This window comes from Merops nubicus, unplaced genomic scaffold (assembly GCF_000691845.1).
Source record: "Merops nubicus isolate BGI_N331 unplaced genomic scaffold, ASM69184v1 scaffold24990, whole genome shotgun sequence".
Classification (NCBI taxonomy): Eukaryota; Metazoa; Chordata; class Aves; order Coraciiformes; family Meropidae; genus Merops; species Merops nubicus.
In genome coordinates, this window is record NW_008585213.1 from 1 (window position 1) to 24,594 (window position 24,594).

Genomic DNA, 24,594 nt, shown 5'->3' on the forward strand with positions numbered 1-24,594 from the left:
GTGAGGCCGGATCGCGCCCCGGGGGCACAGCCCTGAGCGGTGTCTCTCCCGCCGGTAAGTGCCGTCGGCTGCCTCGCCCGGGGCCCTCGCGTGGGATGATCAGCGGCACCGTGTGTTCCAAGCGCTCCGGGCACCCAGCGAGGCTGTGCTGCCCTTTCGGGTTCCCCTTAGTTTTAGGGAAGTTGCATGCTGCCTATCGTTAAGGGTTCCAGTTCCAGCTCGGCTGTCCCGAGTTACTTCCTGCCTAAAGACCTCATCTAGATTCAGTAGCTTCACTTCTATCTGTTAGTGCACTAAGCATCGTTCCTGTCTAGTTCCCACAGAAGCTGTACTTCAATGTATTCCTCTATATGATGACTGTGTAACTGTGTTCATCTTCAGGTGTGGGAGCCTTGCTTGAAACACGTATTTTTAGAGTAAAAAGGTTTAATAGTGCTGTTTTTGAAACTTTCCCGTTGTGTTGTTAACGGTTCCATGTTCTGGTATGTAAATTTGAGGTGCATGTTTTTGATTTCTCTTTATGCATGCATGTGTCCAGCAATGTAACTGGGCTAGCTTCACTGTATAGATGGAGCAGGTAATGGGCACTCAAGGCAAATTAGATGGTTTGCCAGGAAGATCTATTTCCTTGCAAAAGGAAGCAAATACAAGAAACATTCCCACACTGCAAAGTGATGTTTCTGTATTCTGCAGGAGCTCTTGGAAAGCTCTCTTGTGAAATGAATTAGAATGTCAAGTTTTCAAAACCCCTGGCTGGAGTTCTTTGGGTTATTTTCAAGATGGCTCTTTGCATAAAAATTTTGGAAGTAACTTAAATGAAATATTTTCTTATAGTTAACATGAGAGTTAGGGTGAGTTTTCAGCTACCCGTTCTTTATATTTAGGGTTATCTAAGTGCTATGTGTTTTATACAGTATCATTCTGAATAAAGGTCTGCTCTCACAGATTTGAGTGGAAATTAATTATGCAGTCCTGTTAGTTGTGGCTGTTAGAGGATATATGTGCACAAAGAAGTTTAAGTGCATGTTAATTCAGGAGCATAGATAATAACCATTTCCTCTGCCTGTGGTTTCCCTGAGTCTGAGCTGGAGGCCTGTGCTGAGAGCAGCAGGTAATGTAAGATTTGAACTCCTTTCCAATAGTTGAATAGGAGTTAATTCTAATATGGGAGTCCTCTGTAGTTGCTCTGAGGACTTGTTGCACCTCACATAGCTTAATTTCAGTGTGCATCATGGTTTAAATGGTTGATGTTGGAATCTGGGAGCCTGAGTGACAGACAACTTACTGGCTGTGTTCAGAACAGGATCTAGATACTAAACACTTAGTAGCACTAATGTGTAACGTAAACAAGGGGCAAAACCCAGCCTCCCTCACTTTGCAAAAGGTGATATATTTTTATTATGTTTAGATTAGTGTAGACCTTTGTTTCCAAAACAAAGCCTGCTTTGGAGATTCTGCTGTCTGAACTTGTTCTGTCTTCTTAAATAGTGTTACCAGATGTGGCAGAAGATACAGTCTCACCAACAAGGGCTCGGACCATGAAGGACTATGAAAATGTAAGCAGATTTTTAATGTGACTCAGTGACAGATTTGTGGCCAAGATATTTCTGACTTGATGTATGAAGCATTGACTCTGGGTCAGGTTCTCAGTTAGTGTCAATGCAGACCTGTTGGAGGTGTGACCAGCTGGCTTTCTGTGCTTTGAGCCTCCATTTCTTGGGTATTGCTTTCAAAAAAAAGAGGCAAAAATTTATTGTTGAGACTAGACAACTGCTGCTTTTAAGTTGTGAAAAAAAAGTTGGCACCCTCTGCTCAAAAGTTCATGCAGTCACCAGAACATAAGAACTTGATTTGCAAGTCTGCAACTCATTAGTTTCAGGGAAGCATCAAGTTTATTTTTATTTCAACTAGTACAGGATTTGGCTCTTTATCAACTGCTGCATAATGCTTTTTACCTTCATGGTTATATGCAAGTGTGCTTGGAATGTTTGTTGTAAAGGTCTGGAATCATTGTGACAGTTCTGTAGATTAGAATATAAAGGAAAACATTGGATCTAATGATAGATTGAATAAGCCAATTGTTTCTACCTCTGAATGATGGTGTGGTTGGAGTGTATCTGTGTTGTAGGACAGCTCCCCTGTAAAGAATTTGAGATGGAGAATTTAAAACTTTTATGATTGCATGGAGAAACTGTAGAGGGAAGAGCCATCAGAAGCCTCTGAGATACCTGCTGCAGATAAAGGCTGTGGCTTGCTGTGTTCAGGGTGTGCTGCAGTGCTGGTGGGTTTTCCTGTGTTTCTGTAGCTGCTGCTACCTTTTGTGCTGTTGTCTTTGAAATGAGCCTTTTTCTGAACTCTGCTTCTTGTGGCTGCCTGTCCCTCTGAGGAGGAAGCTATCCTCTTTGCTCAGAATTTGGAAGTTTTGGAAAGCCTTGGTGAAGGATGTTTTTACAGTCTGTATCTATTTCACTTTATCTTTTGTGTTTGTCTATTGACTGGGGTAGAAAGTTGCTGCCTTGGCATTAGTGTGTGCTCAAAATCTTTTACTGTGGTGTGTGCCAAAGACTTCAGTCTAGAATATACATTCTGCAACTGCTTTATTAGTTTCAGTATTCATTTGCACAGGGGAAAAAGTTGTAGAAGGGAGGAAAAATCAGTTGGTTTTTGTGTGATGTGGAGGAGAAAGGGTCTCCACACAGATCTCCAGCTTCCTGGTATGAACTGAGCTGTAAAACTCCTCATGGGCTTTTTTGGATACTGACAGTATAATGAAGCTCAAAAACCCCTTGAAGTGAAGGAAGAAGAACCCATCAAACACCCTTTAAAGCAGAGATGTTTTTGTAACTTCTGGTTTTGAGTCTTTACAGTTGCTGAAGTGTGAACTTGAGAAAGTAAAAGGATGCAGAAAGAAGATGCTCCCTATTTACCAAGCATCCAATAGTAGCTGAGCTTAGATGCATTTTTTCACTGACATCTTTAAGGCTGTTTTAGCCTACTTTAAAACAAAGTTCCTGATAACTCCAGATAAAGTTCCTGATGTGTGTATGTATTACTGCCTGAATTTGTTGATCTTTGAGGCTGTGTTTGTTTATACAGGATATGAGAAGGAAGCAGTGGAATGAGTGGGCTCCTGGCCTTGCAGCTTGGAGAGAACAGGAGGGATGTAATGACCCTTGAATGGGCTAGATGGTGGATCCATGTAGGAAAGATCCTTTTATACTTAGACCTGAGCCAGGTGGCATTAGAGGTGCAGATTTTTGCAGTATTTATGGTGTGTCCCACTTTCTTGCCATATGGGGGGGGAGCCACCTTGTGATAGAAAATGTGATTACAGGGACAAAGTGAAAGGCATCTCTAATTGAGCACCTCATCATGGCTTATTAGATGTTTGTGAATAGAAAGGGTGATTGGTATCAAGTTAGGGAAGTAAGTAATAATATTTCTGTTTTTTCCTTATCTCCCCAAACCCACGTAGTGCCTGAGTTTTGCTGTCGTGTAAAAGGGCCTCTGCTGGCAGGAGCTGTGTGGCACTGAAACCACAGCCCCTGCTGACAGATGCCACTTGGCACAAAGGTGGCTGTACACACACTTGGGAAGGAGCTGAACTGAGGTAGGCAAGTGGTATTTGCTCCCACACTGTCTGTGGTGTGCAGTATGCTGTGCAGAGTGTGCTGCATCACCCTGTCTTTTTCTGTAAGTGTCTCTTATTTCTCTTCTTTCATTCCTTTTTTAAATACAGAAATCAAAATGTATAAAGGAATTAAGAGTGAGTTTTTAAATGCAATAAGTGGAGAGGATTGCTGTTAAAATCCCCTATTGTGAATTTGTTCACATCTTACACATTATCTTTTATTAAGCTATAACTTTTTAATTGTAATCTGCCTCAATTAAGGTTCCTCTGAGAAGCTGAATGTCAGAGACAACATTTGTTTCACTTCTTGGTTTACAATTGCATAGTCTGATTTGTTTGCCTTTTGAAAATGGTACCCTCAAGCTCTTTGCTTCAACCCTGTTGCCACTGAAATACATCAGTAGAATTAAGGTTCTTTTGAAACTGTCTTTTCCTTTTGACTGGGAAATGTGTTGAATGTGTGAAGTCTGACTGGAAGTTCAACTGATGCAATTTCAGAGTGTCTTTGGCACTTGGACTTTTTTGGAACGAACAGAGGTTGTTAGGAGTGATCTACTGATAGCTTAAAAAAAAGAAACACAAGCCAGAAACAAAACACTGTGAGGTTTGTTCTCACTGAAGACATGGTACTGAACGTGCCAGCAAGACATGCAGTATCTAGCACAGTTCTGCTGCCTTGTTTCACTTAAACCTTTAATTTCTTTGCTTTCTCTGAATAAGGATTTCAGTTTTGAGCAATATTCTGCACTGGGCTCTGTGACTTGAAGTAAATTTGCATTGTCTTCATGCTTCCATCTATTTAAATGTTCCAGAAGAGTCATTCTGGTTACTCAGATACCCCATTATGTTCAGTAGGTATCATGCTTTCAGCAGTTACAGCTTGCATAGTTCAAGTTTATATCTACTACTATTTGTAATCATCTGATAGGAATTATAGGGAAACAAAGATAAAGTTGAATAGATGTATTGCCACTCCTTCTGAGGACAGGATGTGCAAATGGGCCACAAAGTTTATGTAGTCAGGCATATTTTCAGTTGCTTGGATGATATTTACTTGTGTGAATAATGAGGAGACATCTTGCTGGGCAGAGATTATTAAGCTGGAGAATTGTTTGCAGATGCAGGTTCTGAGTGCAGTTACAGAAAATAATGTTAGGTTTCACAAGCCAAATATTTTAAGGATTGTATTGCTAATAATTTTTACAAGTGGTACTTGCTGTTCTGAAAAGCCTACATAAATATTTTATTAGTAGCTCTGTAACATATTGGATTTCCTTTTGCTGAAAGCATCTGGCAGGGGACATGAGACTTATTTGAATAATGTTTTATGCTTAGTCTCTTAAAAAAAATTTAGAGGGAGACTCCTTTCTTTAATGACACCATCAGTTATCTTCCTGCTTCTACTAGGAAGGTTAAAAATCATAAGCAACTTTTTTTTTCCTGAAGAATTGCAGTAGAAATATGGGAATGGATAAAGGTTTTATTGATGTCTGATTGGGCTCGAGTGCCTTGTGTGCTTGTGGCTTTTCTTCCCATGAATAAGGCTATAGTCCCAAGCTTTATGAAGAAAATACTTGTGCTTCAACATCATGTCTTATATTTTGTTCAAATCCTGTTTTACAGAGGGAAGAGCTACTTAATATTTTTACATTTAAAAAAACCTCTCGGATTCTTTTGGTGTAAGGTCAGACAATGTTTTAATACTTAAGGCAGGAACATAAAGAGCACTATCTGCACAACATGTATTACAAATTTTTAAACAATACTATTTTATAACTATTTGCTTAAGTGTTAGTGTCTCAGAGTTCTGCAGGGCTAAAAACCACAAGCTAAATGATAATATCTTACACAAATGAAGTTTGTTTGCACCAGTGTGCCTGTTTCTGTTAAAATGAAAACAGAATGGAAAAACAAACCCCAGGAGGTTCCAAAGGGGTAGGCTGGAGTGGGATAATTTCTTGTTCAGGTGTGGAATCCAGATGGGGGAAAATAAAATATTACAGCTGGGGTGGAGCAGTGGGAGAGAAAAGTGTTCTGTGAGATGTGCTGAAGGTGCAGAAGACAGAAGGCTGTTGAAGGGCTTGGGGTATCTGCAGCTGCCCAGGTGAACTGCCTTGGAAGGATGTTTCCTTCTAACTTGGGTGCCAAGTGCTGTTATTGACACTAGACATTTTGAATACACGTATCACCTACACATGTGCATGTTTAACTGTGTCCAGTGGGTTGAGTTCTAGTCTTGCACTGAGGAGTGCAAAACCAACTGACAGTAGTTTTCACTCTTTATTTTACTTTGTTTGAAACACGTGACATAATTTCCTCCTTTTCTCGCTTATTTCACAGCAAATCACTGATCTCAAAAAAGAAAACTTCAACCTGAAGCTTCGTATATACTTCCTGGAGGAGAGAATGCAGCAGAAATTTGATGGTGCCACTGAAGAAATCTACAAAATTGTATGTATTTGGAATAATTTAGTAGGACTATACAGCTTTCTGAAGGGTTTGTTCTGTGGGGAGGTTGCCTGTTTTATGTAATTTTCAAGTCTTATATTGTTGGAAACTTTGGTAAGATTATTTTATTCTGGCTTTATCCTTTTCAGTAATAACTAAATTAAAATGACTGTTCTAAAGTGTGGAAGAATGAGTTTCAAATATGTCAGTGTCCATAGTTACAGGACAGACTTAAGAGGTGTTACATTTTTAGTAAGTGGTGATGAATCTTTTGTAATTGTACTACTAACATCATACACTGAATAGGGAGCAGCAGCAGGAGACTTCTCCTGAACTTGAAATGTGGTTATTTGGCTTTCTGCTATTGGGCAGTTCTCTTCAGTTGACCCCTCTGTTCATTCCTGGGGTTATCAGGTGTCAGTACAACTACTTGGAGGTTGAGCACTCCAGCTCTAAGCTGCTTCCTTTGAAGTGTGTAGATGAAGTTGTGTTAGGGTTGTGTATAGCTTCTAGTTTTATTGCTCTAAATTGAAAGAATGTGTATTTGTGCAGGATTTGGGAAATCTATTTGATTCCTGTGTCAGTTTATAGAAGAAAGTGGTATCTTTTTAAGCTGGAAGAAGGATTTGGGTGGGGTGGTGCATCTTGCATCCTTGTTATTTGAAGTTGCAGATGGTAGGAAGCATTCTTTATGCCCTTTGAAATTTCTGAAAGTCTTGAACCTTGCAAAAGATGCCCTTAAACCCCTAAAATGTCTCTGTGCTGTTCATAGCCCAGTAATACCTTATGTTTGCTGGTCCAAGCAAAAAATGGTCAACACATTGCCCATAAATTTTGGGTGGAGTGACATATGAATTCTCTCCAGATGCTTTCATTCTTTTCTCCTAGAACATTGAGCTGAAAGTTGAGATAGAAAGTCTGAAGCGTGATCTGCAGGAGAGAGAGAAACTGCTCATCAAAGCCTCGTAAGTACTGCTGCATTTCTCCCTCTGTTACTGTTCTTCAGTAGTTCAGAGAGGCCTGGTTTCCAGTAGATCCTGAGGATCAGAGAAGCTTGTTTGGTCTCTCCAGGTAGCAGTGATACCGTGTAGATGTTTGTATTTAACCTTAAAGTGATAAGGAGGTACAGATAAAGGGGAGGATGTTTGCTTGTGCATAATCCACCCACCACTTGCACTGCCAGTGTTGCCCATTTTGATCTGCAGTGGGATTTCTGTCTGTTATGGTCTTTCAGTAAGGCAGTTGAAAGCTTGGCCCAGGGCGGTGAGGCTGAAATCCAGCGTGTGAAAGAAGAGGCACAAAAGAAGATGCAAGAAATGGAAGAAATGCTGACCAGCAGAATAAAGGTTTTGGAGGAGGTGAGTGGCCATAACTGAAGGAATTAGAATTCAGTTAGAATTTAGTTAGGCTTTGTACTATTGTCTGATTTGATACTGTGATCTTACCTATATTTTCAAAATTGTTCCAGCTTTCTTGAAAAAGCAGCTATTGTAAAACCATGGGGGAAAGAAGGAAAGACAAAAACAATCAACCCAACAAAACAAAAAAACAACCCAAACAAATGAAAATTCCCCCCCTCAAACAACAAAAAAAAAAAAACCAAAAAACAAAAAAACCCCCCCAAAACAAACCAGAACAACAACAACAAACCCAAAAAAACAAAACAAAACAAAAAAACCACACCAAAGGAAAGGGAGGGTGATTTTTGGCTGCTCTTGAAATATCAAATTTGAAGGAAGTGCTTCTTAGGAAATTTGGACTTGGTGGTGGTATTTAGGTACCTTCAGCACAGACCTTTAGTTCCTGAATTCCAGTGTGAGTAGGCCACATTTTCAGAACTACAGCTTCTGTTCAGAGGAAGAGGGGCTGGATTTTGAACACTTAACTGCTAAGGTCTCAGCTTCATAAATAGCTGAAAGCACTCTGTAAGCACTGCTGTCATTTCCCATCTTTATAAGGGGCCTCAGTATAGCAGAGCTGAGGTTCTGTGACTTTGTACATCTCCACTCTTGTGTGTTCATTACAGGCTGAGAGAGGCCACCTACTTATGGCAGCTTCTGGGGGGGTGAGCAGTGGGGACTTCCCTCTGTTCTGCCTGCATGCCTTAGGTGGATCTTTATCTGCCAAGTAGTGTTGGCTTCTGCTGTCACTGTATCACCTTTTTACATAATGTTCTCCTGTTCCACAGGGTTATTCTTAACAATGTCTTTTTTAAATTCCTTGCTGTCTGGTTGAGACAGTTTATTCCTTTATTTATTGTTGAGCCATTGCTGATATCTTTACAGGGGAATTGCTTCACATTTTCCTCTTTGTGTAGTGTAAACAATGTTAAAAAAAAAAAAAATCTTTGTATGGATGACATGCTTCCTCAGAAGCAAGGAGAAGTTCTTGTAAAGAGCAAATTTGATATTGAATGGCCTGTGCTGGAAATGCTTGTGGCAGGTTCTGGAAATAAATTGGCTCTTGATTGTTTTGCATCATTGCCTGTGTACACTTATCTGGGGGTGTAGGGCTTGTAGCTGTGTTTGTGAGGGGGTGAGGTGTTGGTGCTCTTTCTGTAAGTAAAGAGAAATGGCACCAGTGGGTATGTTCCAGTATTTGCTTTCCCATCCCTAAAGAATGAATTGGTCACAGAAGGTGTTGCTAGCAATCTCCTGATGGTATTTTCTGTCAGAATGATTTAGCAGTATTCATAAAGCAGAGAGCTCCTTCAGGGAGGAGGGGGGAATCTCCACAACCTTTTCTTCCATTTAGTGGAATTGGGGTTTTTCAAAACATTCTTTGTTATTGGACAGGTAAAGAAGTTCTTAAATTGCTTAATGTGTACCAGAACAGCCAGTCAGGCTGATGTTTCCCAGATCTGACAGGGGGAAGGGTAAATACTCATCTCATGGTGATATGGTGCTTTCTGTGGCCTGAGATCTTGTTGACATTGTTTTATTGTGCTTACAAATGTAAACACTGCAGAGTGGTGTTAGCCACTTGCTCTTGTAGCTCTGCATAATTACAGAGATCCAAGTAATGCTAAGAAAGACTGATTCCCTTCAGTTTTTTATTGAAGGATGAATGCTGGCAGAACAGCTTTTCAGGAGCTGAGTGGGGTGGTGAAATCCAATGGTGAGGGACCTTCCCCTCCCCCAAAGAGATAAGCTTTTTAGTATAGACTTGAAGGACAGAGGGGAATTACTGGATAGGCTACAAGGAGGCTTTTATTTCACAGAAAGCAAAATTCAGTCGAGTAGTCCAGGGAAGGTTACAATGTAAAAATGAAGATCTGAAACAAATTTTATGTAGTGAATGATGTGTGGGTTTTTTGGTGTTCCCCATCCCCATGAGCTGGGGAGACACAACTTCCTCTCCTAGAGGGAGCTGACTGTTATCTCTGGGTGTTATCTCTGTTTCCATTACTGTTCAAGAGAAAAATGTCTGGTTCATACTTCATGAGTTCTTGCAAAATATTATAAATGATGTTGGGAAGAGTTCCAAATAGCTGCAGCAAGCCTGTGACTATTCATTTAATCTCTGATTAAATTTATTTTAAAATAAAAAAGGGCTTTTTTTAAGTATAACTGTTTATTATGATAGTGGTAGGACAGTAGGGAAAAAAAACAAATTATAATAACTAAATCTAAATCTAAAGCCATATCATAGGGGCACTTTTGTTTCCCATTCTGTTATCAGTTAGGGTATTTATCTTATTTTTTAAAATATACTTCCCTTCCTGATGTACTACAGAAAATGGATTAATCTTGAAAATGCAGACACAGAGTTCAGAAGTGTTTGCAAAGTGCCTGAGCTACTTCCTAGAAGTTGCTAAATTAAAGATACCAACATATGTTTGCAGGAGGAAACTTCAACATGTGAGGAATTCTGTTAATTTTGTTCTTATAGGCATGGGGATTGTGTGTTTTAATTACAGGATCTTAAAGCTGCCCAGGAAGATGAGGGAAAAGCCATTGCAATGTCAGAGAAGGAGAAAGCTCTGAGAATAGCTGCTGAGCAGAAGCTTTCTTCAATTATGAATGCCCCTGTGAAGGACGTGGGTATGATGCCAGGAGCTGAGAGAGACAGGTCAGAACTCTTGCTGGGGATGTTTGGAGCTGCTGGGATGCTTTCCTGTGAAAGTGTGAGGAGCTGAAATGGATACGGGTTTGAATCGTTTGATCCTGCCCTCGGGTAAATGAGTGTTACTGGCTCTTATCTCCTCAGCTATTAAACAAGCAGCAGCACAGCAACCAGTTTACATCCTGCACGACAGCAAAATCATCTTTAAAAGTTGTCTGCAAGTGTAAAGGGATCAGTATGCATGTGACATCAGCACGTCCTTCTTGAAAGCATCTGTGTAACTGCTGGCTTACCTCTTGCTTGCTGCTTTCTTGAACCATTGCTGAGTAGAATTCATCTCTACCATTTGTGTTCACTTGTTTCTGTGGCATTTATGTACTCTTCAGCCTGATTTATGTGAGGTTGGTAAATCTCATGGATAGAGAAGCATCCTGTGTTTGGCAGGTAGTTGGAAGGGTGTGTGAGTTGTTAATTACTTCAGGTGAGGAAAACTTACAAACTCAAATTGCAATAATTTGGAGGATTTTTTTTTTTTAGATTATTAAGGTGAAATATGTGCCTGGCAAGCCTTGCAGTAAAGCTTGCTTAGTCTGGGGATGTGAGCCCAGAGTGGAGGTCAAAACACTGTTATGATTCCTTATACTTTGGAGTATCTCTTTGTGCCTGTGACTGAACCCTGCAGGTAACTGCTCTGTGAGCAGCTGCATAATTGGTCAGCCCAGGTAACAGAAACTTGTTGGCCTGGGGCTTTCTGTTCATGTGTTTGTATTACTGTAGGACCAAAGCAAGGTTTGTGGGGTTTTCCAGACAGTTTTTGTAAAAGCATGTAGGCTGAAAAATGCAAAACTGAAATCTACAGTGACGTAAAGTTATGAAACTGTTCCAGTAAGTTTTGATGCTGCACCTTATGTGCCATGACAGCAAGCACAACCTCACTTTCAAGTTATCTTCCTCCTTTCCCATCTTTCCTTCTCTGTTTGTCTTCTGTATGAACACAGTTGCTCTCCTGAGTGACTTGAGCTGGGAAGGAGTTCTAAAACCAGTTCTTTTCAGAGGTATTTCATCTGCCAGCTTGTGTGAAAATGGTCCTTGAAGTGTGGAAACAAATTGTCAGAGTTGGATCACTGAAGTGAAGGCTGTGTGGAGCATGATGAATGTCTTTTTATTTTCTTTTTCCCCTCTCTCCTCTCTACTTCCTGCCCTCTTGTGATCCAGTGTTAGCAGAATCTTCTATAATTACATGCTGGTAGATCAGTGTAAGTATTTACAGGACCAGAAAAACACAGTGCTGATGGATAAACAAGAATATTTGACTTCTTGAAGTGGATCAAACATTCATGTGCAGTGCTTTACACTTATTTGGGAGTAGTGCATCTAGAATTCATATCATGTTAAAATGACTCTTTCACCCTCTGGGCTACAAAATACTAAGAGAATCACAGCTGGCATCTTACACCAGAAAGTTTTCACATCTAACCCTTACAGCTGTCAGGAAACTCAAGCATTGTTGCTTTTATGAGTGGGAGTGCTGGAAGTGTCGAGATGTGTGTTGACCAAAGAAGTCAGCACTAACTTTCTTCTTTTGCAAATGTGGAATGAGAGCCAGCTGAGGCACACGTGTGGATGAAGTTAGGTGCTCGAGAGACACTTGGTGGTGGCACGTAAGGATGCAGTGTTGTGTGTGCTAAGAGGTGGAATAGTTTGATAACTTTTTGAGTGTACTGTAAAGGACAATGTAACTAAAATATTGATGCTTAAGTGTTGGCATTTGAAATGGTACTGGAAGGAAATAGAAATGAGCATGGTGCAGATAGCTCAACCTGTTTGCTTGCTTTAAAGTTATGGCACCTTTTCTGGTTTCTCTCTAGGGAGAAGGGGTTGTGAAAGTACTTCCCCAAGTTTTGCAAGTATTGGTTGGATTCTTGAGCTAGGAAGGTTGTCTGCAAATTTACTGCAATGACTGGAGAGTTTGTGGTAGAAGATGCAAGATTAATATTAAAAATTTTATAATTTTAGACTCATAGAGCAACTGAATCTGTCATTGAAAAGTAAAGAAGCTGTAATTCAACACCTTCAAGAGGAAAGATCTCAGAGTGGATCTTATGATGGGAACTTACCAGCAGAAAAAATCAGAGAACTTACCATTGCTTTGAGGCATGAAAAAGATAGTGAGATAGAGGTGAGGAACCTGACTCAACAGTCATGTTATAAATCTCATGTGGTGTAGGACTGTAAAGGTTTTGTGCATGACAGTATGAGTGACTTAAGCCAATTTGTAAAAATATTCTTCTCCACAGTTATTCCCTCCTTCCCTTCTCCATTTCCTTAACAGTCATTGGTTAGGCTGTGGTTTCATGGTCAATATTTACCCTTATTATCCATGCTCACCATTCATTCATTGAGGGGTCATGTTTCCAATTCACTTTATGCCTGTATTATCAATCCTGTGCAATTGCTTTACTACACTATATCTAAAAAATGCTCAATGTTAATAGATCCCTCAAGAGATGACATAACTTGTAGAGAAGTTAATGTGACTTGAGAGTTTATTTCTGGGAAGTACCTCTACTGTTATGGTCTGGAGAAAAAGTTGTGGTAAGGGAGGCAGGCATGAAAAACCTCATGAAATAAAGTGAAAGTCTGGCCTTTAGCTTACAAAATGTGCTAAGAGTCTGTCTTTTATTTCACTTGGTGTTTAAACAGGCAGACTGATATCCTGAAAGCTGAAATATAGGAACAGGTCTTCAGGCTTGTCTATTTTTTTCTCCTTGATTATTCAAACAATAAATTAAAGCTGTCAGAGTTAAGACAGTAATTGTGGAAGCTGTCATGCTTCTGACATTTTTTTTTTTTTTTCCTTTTGTTTTGGAACTTAATATTGATCAGTACCTACACACTTTCTTGTTTATGTCAGGAACAGGCAGGAGAATCTTCTGTGATCAAACTGATCAGTGGAATGAAAAGTTTTCCGTTCTGGGGCTTCTTGCAACTAAATCAATGTGTCAGGAAAAACTGCCCTGCTTTCATTAGAGTGTTTCTGTGTCAAGGTGGCAACAGGGTCATCTTGAATCATTTCATAGGAGGGCACAGACTGTGTGATTTTTTTGGGGATGCAGTATTGGAGAGAAAAAAATCCAAATACTTTTGCACAACTCTTTTTTAAAGTCATCATCTCTAAAAACAAATTCTGTAACGTCCCCAAGGAAAAGTGTTAATTAAAATCTTGCATGATAAAAGCATCTCTTTGACATAGATAAATGTCACATAAAAATGCATTTTTATTCACTTGGCAAGTAGGGTTGTCCTGGCTCAGGGGAGAAAACGTGTGGGTGTTTTTTTTCTTTGTTTTTAATTTGTACAGACTCATGCTGTGCCCAGGTAGATTTGGAGACTTCCAAGAAGCAACCGACTCAATCTATTTCTGCCTAAAGGGGGATACTAAGTTGTTAGGGTCATCTGTCCCTCACCCTCGACTTGTCCTCCAAGGTTTTAAATCTGATTTTCCTTCATTTTAATGCTTAATGAGTTACATTTGTGTTTACAATGAATTTACTTGATTGTAACAATGGTTTCATCCTTATAGGCTATTAGAATGGAGCTTAAAAATGAGAGAAGTTCCTTTGAAAAAAAAATCCAGGTAAGTTCCAGGTTTTTTTTTTGTTTCCTTGAGCACTTAGGGTGCCTGTTGGAATCTCTTCTACTATACATTCATAGATACAGAGAGGCTGTGACTCAAAAGGAAGCAAAGCAAGTCCTCTGGTGAATTATCTTTGATGCTAGATGACAGGAAGGCTCACCTTGGTTTTGAAGCAGTTTTCAGTAAAGCTGGTAGGCATGCTCATCAAATAAATAGTGAAGCTGATACTTGGGGCCAGCCCATGAGTTTAGGCTTCTCATACTATATTCCAGGCACATCTTTAAGGTGATAGCTTTCATTTTGGGACTATATTTTATGTTAGTAATCTGAGTAATAAGATACAAGAACTCTGAGAGAATGTACTTATTAATGTGCAGCTACTGTATCTCTTAGTGGGAAGTTAATGCAACTTTCACATAATCTAATTTAGTTACTTCAAGAAGAGCTACAAGAGAGAGAAAATGAGCTTGCTATTGAAAAGAAGAATGGTTTGAAAAGGGATAAAACCATTCAAGGGCTAACTGTTGCATTAAAAGCAAAGGAAAAAGAGGTATGATGATTGTCATCTTGCTGGTTTGTTGAACTGTCATTGGGAGGGGAATGTGTGTGGCAGGAGTTGACTGATCTCACTGTAACCATTAGGAGGCTTCTAAAGGGTCCTTAATCATTGCTGTTGCATCTGTAAGTAGTTCTGTTTATCCAGAATTTTTGGGTCTTAGACTGGGGGAGAGAGGAAAAAGATACATAACTCATAATTTCTCCCCTAAGAACTTTGAGGAAAAAAATGTTTTCAGTTGCCCACTGATTGTTGTCAGTTCTGAGCTCCACTTAAAAGGTATGGGAAGTATTTTATGTTGTTGAGTAAGTGGAGCCATCATAAAGACGGCTAAAGTAGGAGAAGTCAACATCAGCTGAAACTCAGATGGTGTGGAAGAATGGCAAGTGTTTAACTTGAATGATAGGGAATCTAGTGAGTGTTGTATAAGAACAAGAATTTATCCAAGATTTATTATGAGGTATTTGGTGGTTTTGTTCTTTAAAGTATTTGTGTTGTCTAGTTGGATGAATGGATAATGAGATGGGTATAGCTATTACTGAATTACCATCCCTTGGAAATAACTCTTTCTACATAGTGTTCGTTTTACTTTGCTTAAAGAATGAGGAGCTTGGTTCTGAAATTGAAGATCTAAATGCTTCATTGGCCAAGGCAAGAGAGGCAACTCACAAAGCACAAATCCAAAAATTTAAGGTAAGGAGCAAGCAATTAATGTGTGGCTTTCCCCATCCCTGCTCCTCCCTTCTCCATAACTCCACACAGCAGGTGGTGCTTTGTATCTTTGAAAGCAGAGGAATGGAAATGGGTTTAAAAAATTGTTTAAAAATGTTTAAATTTTCTTAGTTTGAAAAAATTTCCCAAATCAAATTATTTAAATGAGAGTGTGCTAAAATGTCAGATTACTTATCTTGGTTTTTGAACCTTTTTCTTCTAACAACTGAGAATTAAGGGAGAAATGAGTAAAAGCAAAAGGAGTTAAAAATAAAGACACAAATAGTTGTGGAGCTGAGGTGATATTGAGTGTTCTTTGTTGACCAAAGAATGTTTTGGGTTTTCTTCCAAAAGTGTGGTAGCAGCACATTCCTTGTGTTGAACTGGGTATGAGACACTTGTTTGGATTTATTTATATAATAAATGTGAAACCACTGTTTATGAAACAGTGGAATGTTATTTGTGGAAATGGGATTTAGTAATCCTGTCGTGTGTGGAGAAGGGACTTTATGATGGTGATTTATGTATTATAAAGCTCTTAAAATGTAAAATGGGATAAAGTAAGAACTTGATATCAAAGGAGACAACATAGAATAGTTTGGGTTGGAAAGGACCTTTAGAGACCATCTAGTTCCAACCCCCCTGCCATGGGGAGGGACAGGTTGCTCAAAGCCCATCTAGCCTGGCCTTGAACAATGTCAATATCTTACCACCCTCACAGTGAAGAAACAATATCTCTTTTAATGTCTTTAAACTTACCTAAAATGAAGTCTGGTAAAGCTGACTAAGAGTGATTAGAGGCAGTGATGAATCTTCCTTTGTGATGTTTGTTCATCCACGGGATCTCGTCGCTCAGCAGGAGTGGAAGAGGTTGAGAGGTTTGCCTCTGAAGTACCCCTGAAGTGACTGAGTGTACTGCTTTGTGATTTCAGAGTCTAGTGGAGTAATCATGTTTAGTTCTCACAGAGCACCTACATTTCTTCAAAAGCAGTGTATTGAATTTAAGCCCAAATTTTTGTCTTTTCTATTGATCAAAGTATATCCTGCTCTTCTTCAGCTCCTTTTGGCCTGTGTGTGAATCTATAGCTTATGTTTGCTTTTTCATACCATGGCAGTCCTGCTTTGAAATATTACTCTAATTTTGACTTTGTAATCTTTTAAAGCTTGATTATTTTTGAAAAGTTCTAGGTTTAAAAAATGTGCAACTAATCCCTCCTGTCCACAGAATCCATATTGCATGGTGGGTGACAGAGCAAGCCCTTCTCAATACTCTGCTACTTAGCTACAAACTTGAGTTGAAGGCAGCTCTCTGTGAGTAGACCATGGTGTATAGCCCACTACTCCTGTCATCGTGGGTTGTGAACGTTTGAGGCCAGTTGTAACAGCATGTGATGGGGAAGAACACAAATCAGACTTGCTCTTTCACATGAAAAATAAGCTGACTTGGAAGCTAGTTACCCTAGACTGGATTCAAACTGACCCAAAAGTAGAAAGCTTGTGTAATAAGAGCTTTGGGAACCAATAGTAATAATATGGTCCCACTTGCACTGTGGACTCCTTTGCAGGGCAACCTTTATCTGTTAGTTATCCTGCACTGGGTGCCATTAAAGCTGTGCTGCATTAGCTGAGAAAATATTCAGTGCAGTGTTTTCCCTGTTGTGTACCTGCCATTTCCCTGTGACTTTTGCACCACAGTTTTGCAGCACTGGAAAGAGGTGGACTAGAGTGGGTGTGGATGCAACAGGAGTGAAGTCTTCCAGTCTCTACCACATACCCTTCTAAAACCTGAATACTGCATTGTGTTTCAGGGTGCTGAGGATTATCAGGCTCTCCTGATGGAAAAAGAGACCCTCTTGGCAGAGCTGCGTTCAGAAAACCTTACAAAGGATGCTGAGAACAGAAAGCTACAAAGGAGGATTAAAAGGACTGATCAAGAGCTGAATGATTTGAATTTAGAAAGGGAGAAAATGGAGAAGGAGCTGGATGAAGCACAACTACAGAAGAGCAGAAGTGACAAAACCATTAATGTTATTATCACTTTTTTCCTTTATTTCATAAAGTTTTAAAATAATTTAGCACTTCTAGCATGTCTTTTTCTAAGAAATGTATTTTTTTCTAATTGGAATAGTTTTTGGAAAGGTGGGCATTTGCCTAAAAGCCAGTGTTCAAAAGAATGTGGCCATGGAAATGAAGGAAAATTCTGGCATCTAGTCTACACAGAAAAATGTTTTAAAATAAGCATCATTTTGATAGTCTTAGGTCCTAGAAAAAAATCATTAGCCTTAAAAGTGGTAAATGGTTACTATTGGTTGCAGTTTTCTTGATGTGTTTTGAATCTTGATGTTCAGATTTCTTGAGAATCTGAACATGCACAAGAATGTATGTTTTATATTTCTGCTGTATTTGTCTTGTTTCATGTTTGTGTTATCTTAAATTACACTCCTTAAATTTATGTTCTTCCAAGTTCTAATGCAGAACAGGAGTAAGTAGCCAGTTGTCCTAACCTGTTTCAAAAACCAACCAAAAAAAAAAAAGTCAAAACCTTCAGATTGTTTGGCTATCATAGCAGGGTCACTGTAAAAGCTGTATATTTACTAATTTGTGCTTGGAAATTTCCCAAAGCAGAGGATTAGTTGATCACAACTTAACATAAAAATGATGTGCTGTGTCTGTTCATTAGCTTTGCCTCATATTCAGGGTTTTTTTTACCTTGCTGTAGGCACTTAGATAAAAAACTTCTGCTTCCAGCACAAGCAGCTCATGCAACAGAGTGACTTACCAGGATTCTTCTCTTCCTTTGAAAAAAGGATGCAGCTTCTGCTCAGTGTTTGACAGAAAACATACTTGTAACCTGGGTCTTATCATGTGGATTTTTCTAAAGTCTTCTCACCACTGCTTCCATTAGGGCAGCATTTCCTAACGAGTAGATTCCTGCCTGTGTGCAGTGTCTGGTCCCCTTCAGTTGGGGATTAGTATCCTGCAATATTAAATCACATGCAAGATTAAATGAGCTTGTCTTCCTCCAGTGGATGTTTTGGTTCAGTTATTAAATAAAAACCTTAATAAAGCAGGTATAGATAAGACATTTTTGTACCTGCATTATCACTTAAAACCAGTAGATGGTTCTCTTTGCCTACAAACAAGTTGTTCTCCCTCTCTCCTGCCCTCAATTTAACTTGCATTTTTGGTTGATTGTCAACTGTGGTTAGGCTGCTGTCACAAAGTCTCTATCTTTGGTGTGCTTTGAAATTTCTTCAGGGTGTTGAGGTTAAGGAGAGAGAGAACAGATCGCTCCTGTCAGTAAAACAGCCACAAAGAACATATTTTATTGATTTAATATTTTATATTTAACCGTCTTCTCTATTCAGAACTTTTTTCATCTTTCAGGGGAGCTAGAATATAACTCTGTATAGGAAAGACAGGAAAAATAGGGCTGAGCAGGGAGTTGCCAGGGGATTCAAAGTTACTTGTGCTGTAGAAGCCTATTTGACTCCATTATGTCCAAGTTTTTCATGTAAATGACTAGCTCCTTGGGGAAGGCATACAAAAGATGAGCAGTCTTATAAAAATTATATCCCTAACCTATTTCCTACTCCTTGCAGAACAGCTGCTTCAATTTCCAAGTTGCTAGTGCATTTGGATACAGCAACATTGCCTGTGAAATGTTGCCCATTAAGTAGTAGATATGTGGGAGGGAAGGAATATGCTGTGATATTTTGCTCTTTGACAAATGGAAAACCACTTCAATGATCTGATGTGAGCTGTTTATGAGGCAACCTTAAAATTTCTATTTATACTCCAAGACACCTATATATCAGTGTTTCTATTTTGTTAAAATAAAATGAGTGAGAATGTACATAAGCTGTAGAAAAAGCACTGAACATCTGTAATGAACTGTTTCAGCTCTTCACTCACAGGGAAATTTTCAATGGGTTTTTGTACACTGCAATTGGGGTAATCCAAATCTTTGCATATATCTAGTTTAAAACAAGCAAACAAACCCCAAGCCAAACACCTTACTGATCCAGAAAAAGTACTTCTGCCCTCTTGTAAACTCAATTTGTCAAGAGATGATTTGGGCATTACTGCCCTGGAATAGAAGAAGGTTAAGCTCTGTTAAGACTGGTACATGTGAGCTGATCATCCAAATCCCAGACTGCCCAGTATGAGGAGTCTTCTGGAGCAGTGTGTAGGTGTTTGTGAACAGTGTCCCTGCCTCAGGGTGGATTGGTGTCCTAGCTTTTACTAGGTCAGCTTTACTGAAAAAACTCCTCTGTGCTGTCCAGAAGCTGCTGTTAAGCAGTCAGTAGTTCAGCACCACTTTAAGCTCTATGAAACAAAACATTGGGCATATAATTCTTACCTACAGTTGATGAGGAATAAACATTAACTCATCCTGAATATTGCTTATGTCCACCACGTTACTGTGCCTATAACAGGTTCAGTGCTTCTTGGTCGAAGAGTTTATTCAAATTTACATGATTAAACACTTTAAGCATCCATTCTCTCTCTAGGCCTAAATGTAGTCAATTGGAGTGTAATTACTAGGTATTCATATTTGATCAGTTGGTTGGGGAAATGCAGAATAACTCGTTAGGCAGAATTATTATTTAGTCTTATACCTGTAGTTTAGCCTGAAGGGGAGGTTTTGGAGCTTCACAACTTCATTATTCACCAACCTGTTTTCCATCTGACAAGGAGGGGGATGCATCTGCTCCAGTCTTCTACATTTTAGTGTTCCACATTTATTTTTCTTAGTTCCACTACCATTAATCGTAGGAAAGTCTCTTGGGAAAAAGGTTGGCAGAGGGAATTGCAAAGTTTAGGCTCTGAGAACTGTAGGCTCTATATTCTTGCAGCTCAATGTATAGAAAGCAGATTTTTGTGCCAGACAATCAGAGTGGTCGATGAGTTTAACAACCTGCTCTAGCAATGGAGGGGTTTGAGTGTTACAGAATTCTAGCTCATGCAAAGAAGATAATTTCCAGTCTCAGCTCTAGCTTGTTTAGGGAACTCTGGGGGCAGAAATAGTAGAGGCAAAATATCTGGAAATTGCACATCTCTTGCAATTTTTTTCATTTTTTCTGCAGCTTTTTGCCTTGTCAGTCCCCCTCTTTCCATAAACCACAGCTATAATTTTTGTGCTGCTTTAAAGACAGAAGCATAGTTTCTGTACCTGACAAGGGCTATACCTGAAGATGATTGAGATTAGATAAGAGGGGGTGTAGTGCTGTCATTGCAGCAACATTTCTTCTGTCTGCATTTCTGTGATCTTAAAGCCATTTATGGTTTCCATAAAGAGACATCACAGAGTATTGGTCACTTGAAGTTATAGGGTGGGTTAAAAATGTTCCTTTGACATTTAGTTACCTAATGGATAATGTATTCACTAAAAGCCCCTCAGAACTGTTATAATATATAAAAAAATTATAAAAATAGAAAGCCAAGGAGTGAACTTTGCATTGCAGTGAAAATCATAACATTGCAATTGATCCTTTGCTTCCAATTCATGTGTTGTATAAGAATAGGCTTAATGTGACCTACTTGAGTTCTGTAGCTTGAAGCTGAAAGACTTTGCAGTTCCCAAACCTTACACTGCTTCCAAAAGAGCTGCACTACATTGCAGTTTATATTTGTAGTTAATAAGAAATAAAAATGTATTTGAGACTTTGTGGGTATAGACAAAGCTTGGGTCTGATTCTACAGTTCTTCACTTCTCTTAGTCAAGCAGGTACTTGTTTTGGTCCTGAAAAAATGATTTTTGTTTGCAGAACTGAAGGTCTAAGCTTAATCATTCTTTGAAATGGGAGAACATTAGAGTTTTTTGGGGAGCTGTTAGGGATTTCTTACCTGAATTTTGGTAATGAAGCTAAAATTGAGTAAACCAAGAGGCATTGTAAATGACAATTTGTGTTTAATGTGCAAAATAAACAGAAGTAAAACACTGAAGCAGTAAAATGATGTTAAGGATTTGATGTGAACCTGTATGGAGCAAGGTAATTAAGTCAAGAAAAGGACATAAAACAGTTTGTAAAGAGAGTGCAATTAAAGTGTCACTAGTACTATTTCTTTGTACTTGGAATAAGAAACAACTATTGAATTCTAAATCCCAGTGGAGGTAAATGTAAAGTTTATAGGTGACTACCATATGTGCAAACTATTTAAAGGGCTTATGATACTTCATAAAATGGGCCCTTTTTGGGAATAAATCGAGAACATTTATTTTAAGATGTAGCCTGTGTTACCTAGTTCTTTGTGGCTGAAGAGAAGTTCAGATAGAAGTCTTCTGTACATTTTAATTGTTTAATTTCAGAGAATAGCTCCTTTGTTACAAGTTTCTACCTCTCTTTTTCCATGCAGTCCATGCAGTAAATGCTCTAAATCTTCTTGTGCAGTAAAAGTTCACAAAATGAGGCTGGCTATGCCTTTAATTGGCAGTGCTGAAACTTCCAACAAATCAGTGTAAGAGTATGAGGTGACATAAATGGTGCTGGTGGGAGTGAGGTTGGAAGGATAGAGAAGAAACATTATGGATTTTTCTTCTGCTCTGTACTATTGCATATTTTCCACTAACTGGGAACAGACTATTGATTACATGCTAATAATTTCATATATATTTCCATCAGTTTTAGTGATTGTCTCAAAATAGAAATCGTTTGATATTCCTGCTTGGAACCCAAGGCTTTGTCATGTGGTCAGACTTAGAAACCCCAGAGAGAGCTACATTCTCAGATGGTGGATTTTCAAGTGAAGTGGAGAGGGATCTGTAGGGATGCAGAGAGCTGTAGTTGGTGTGTGTGACCTGCAAACTAGGAGTTAGTGCTGTTTGTGTTGCAATAGTCTGTGTTGATCCTAACGGGTCTCTGAGCCCTTTGGACTTCCTACTGCATAAGGCTATTGAAAGAAATTGTGGTTTAGAAGTAAAATGCTCAAGAAATATATGTGTCTCTGATGAGGAGCTAAGATGTGGAGGTGATGCAACTAACGTCAGAGCTGCAGGAGGTAACGAACACAGCCACTAGATCAGGTTCTGTCCACAACTTCTGATCCTGAGACTGACCCGACTGGACGTTTGAAGTCTGTGTTCTTGTCAAAAGAAAACATTTTCACATTTCTGACCTTTTGTTTGATGCAGAAGTAACTGGTAATAGGATGTTAGTGCAAGAATTTCCATGATGTGATGAGAAAAAGAGCAAATGACAAACTGAATCACCAGTAACCAGCTCCCTCTGTCCCTGGCAAGGAGTAAATTGACTCAGGAGTGTGTTCATTCTGACAGTGAAAACATCTACCTGCATGATATTCCCCACAGCCTTGGAGGCCAGGCATTCTGTATGGGAAGCATTTAAATAATAAGAACCTAGATTCTTAGAAGACAATTCTGACATCGCATCTAACAGTTTTCTTTCTTTAATTCTCTTCATTGATGCCAAGAGAATGATACTGGCTTAAATGCATTCTCCAGACTGTTTAGTGATATGAGTAATTTAAAGCAATGGAAAGTTAAGCTAATAATTGGTTGTTAGGCTTAAATGTTTTTGAAGTTGATTTGCTAAACATTCTTTGTTTTTTTTTTTTTGGTAGGACCTTAGAAATCAACTAGAGAAATTACATGGGGAAATGACTGAGAAAGAAAAAGCAGTTGAACATCATTACAGTGTTCTTCTGAGTGAAAGCAATCAGAGGTTACAGAGCCAAGAACTAGTGATCAACCAGCTAACAGGTGATGTCAGTCAAAAGGATCTGCTGCTTCAGGTAGGTAGATTGCAGTTGAAATGAAAAATGGAAAGTGATAATTTGATTTTTGTATGAAGAATTAGAAAAATAAAATTTATTTGGGATTACTGTTGATTTTGATGATAATTCTTCACTTTTCATAGTAGTGTATTGGCAGAACAGACACAGCTATGGAGTGTGTGGCATTCAACAAGATCTCTTGTTAGGATTTATGAAGTGTGTGGATAAAGGAGGAAGAAAGCTGTACTAATACTTATGTAAAATTTTCACTTGCAGTAAGACACTTCAAAAGCTCAGAAGTGCCTAAGTTTTTCAGTTTATTGTGCAGAAACTAGAAGCTGAGGATAGGTATAGATATGAAATATTCTGTCTTCCTTTTTGGAGCCTATTCAAAGTGATGTCTGTGAGAAGGGAGCTGCCTGAATCTTAATGGACCACTGCTAATTTTTTTTTTTCCAGCTGGTGGTACAACTCTGGAAAGTACTGATGATACTTAACCAGCAAGGCAAAGAGGAGTAGTTGAGTTTGCTGTATACCTGGAGACCAAGGTGCATGCCTTGGCTTATTTTCTAATACTTAAAAGACTGGATAAATAGGGAGAGGTTCTGTTCAATCTTTTCTTTTCTTCTATTATGTTAAATTGATCTTTTCTTATGCAAAGTGTCTAAAGGATATGTACCAGATCATCCTTGGATATTCTCCTGAATTTTCTTTGTCTGTGTTGCAATATAAAACTAGAGTAAATCTGTAAAACTCCTTGTTTTCTTTTGTTAGAAACTTGATGGAACAGTTAAAGAAAAGGATGCAGAATTGCAAGAGCTCCTGAATAAGTACAAGAACCTTCTGAGAGCCAATGAGGAACTTGAATTGAAAAATGAAGGCTTAGTAAAGGAAAAATGTGCTGCACAGTCTCAACAGTCCATCATCAGCATAGTCAGAGAGCTGGAGGTGAGTTTTTCATAACTCTGATTATTTGCAGATAGAAACCTTGACTTCAGATTGAAGAGAATTTTGACTGTGGCTTCGAAGGTGTGGATTCATATATGTCATAGTTCACCAGTGCAGCAAGGTGTTGTTCTACCTTCAGAGCAGTAGCATATCAAAATGTTCTGAATTATTAAAAAGATAACAATGGCTTTATTGATAATTGTGTCCTATGACTGTGGTGGCATAGATCTGGCCTCATGAGATTACATAGTGTTGTATGCTGATGGGTTTATATGGCATCACTAAACTCTTTACTCTCAGAAAGTGTGTAAAAGGTTTTGCCTGCCATGAAGGGGTAGAGTTTTGTGGTGATTAAGGTAGGCCTGTTTCCCTGAGTGGGAGATACCTGTGTTTCTGGGAGATGGGCAGAGGAGAGTTTGTGTACTTCTGATAGATAAGGAGAAAGATTGTACAGAGCTAGTGACCACAGTAGAGAAATGGAGTGTGGGGATAAAAAATATAGGTAGGACTGAAGATATATCTTGGGCATGAAGAAAACTACTTTAAATCAAAGAAGAAAGGAAATAGTACAGAAATAATTTTTTTCTTTTTTAAAAAAGTTGGGCAATATATGCCCATTATTTTATTTGATGCCATAAATTGAAAAGACTTGTTAGTATCTGAAATCAGAGGTCAAAATTCAGAGTCTTAAAATGTAGAGTTCCCTCCCCCTTCATCCCCCCCCTTTGGTACTAGCAAAAAATATCAGCTACTGTTAAGTTTTTGAATCACTTACTGATTCCATTGGTGTGTTTTTTTTATTGCATAAAGATTATTGAATAAGTTGCTTTTGGAGGTACATTTCTTGTCTATTTTTGTGTT

The 24,594-nt window shown here is 38.9% G+C and overlaps 1 protein-coding gene across 1 annotated transcript in view; it reads left to right on the forward strand.

Annotated features, from left to right (window-relative positions):
* Nucleotides 1–1,488: 1,488 nt before the first annotated feature.
* CDK5RAP2 (CDK5 regulatory subunit associated protein 2) overlaps nt 1,489–24,594 on the forward strand; it is a gene marked incomplete at both ends in the record, with an annotated part of 66,766 nt that continues 43,660 nt past the window's right edge. Inside the window, 12 exons of the mRNA XM_008946938.1 lie at nt 1,489–1,556; nt 5,972–6,082; nt 6,968–7,044; nt 7,314–7,437; nt 9,999–10,150; nt 12,161–12,323; nt 13,728–13,781; nt 14,212–14,331; nt 14,938–15,030; nt 16,857–17,075; nt 22,633–22,807; nt 23,576–23,693. Of these exons, the coding sequence (XP_008945186.1) occupies nt 1,489–1,556; nt 5,972–6,082; nt 6,968–7,044; nt 7,314–7,437; nt 9,999–10,150; nt 12,161–12,323; nt 13,728–13,781; nt 14,212–14,331; nt 14,938–15,030; nt 16,857–17,075; nt 22,633–22,807; nt 23,576–23,693 (1,474 nt within the window). The remainder of the gene's footprint in view (nt 1,557–5,971; nt 6,083–6,967; nt 7,045–7,313; nt 7,438–9,998; nt 10,151–12,160; nt 12,324–13,727; nt 13,782–14,211; nt 14,332–14,937; nt 15,031–16,856; nt 17,076–22,632; nt 22,808–23,575; nt 23,694–24,594) is intronic.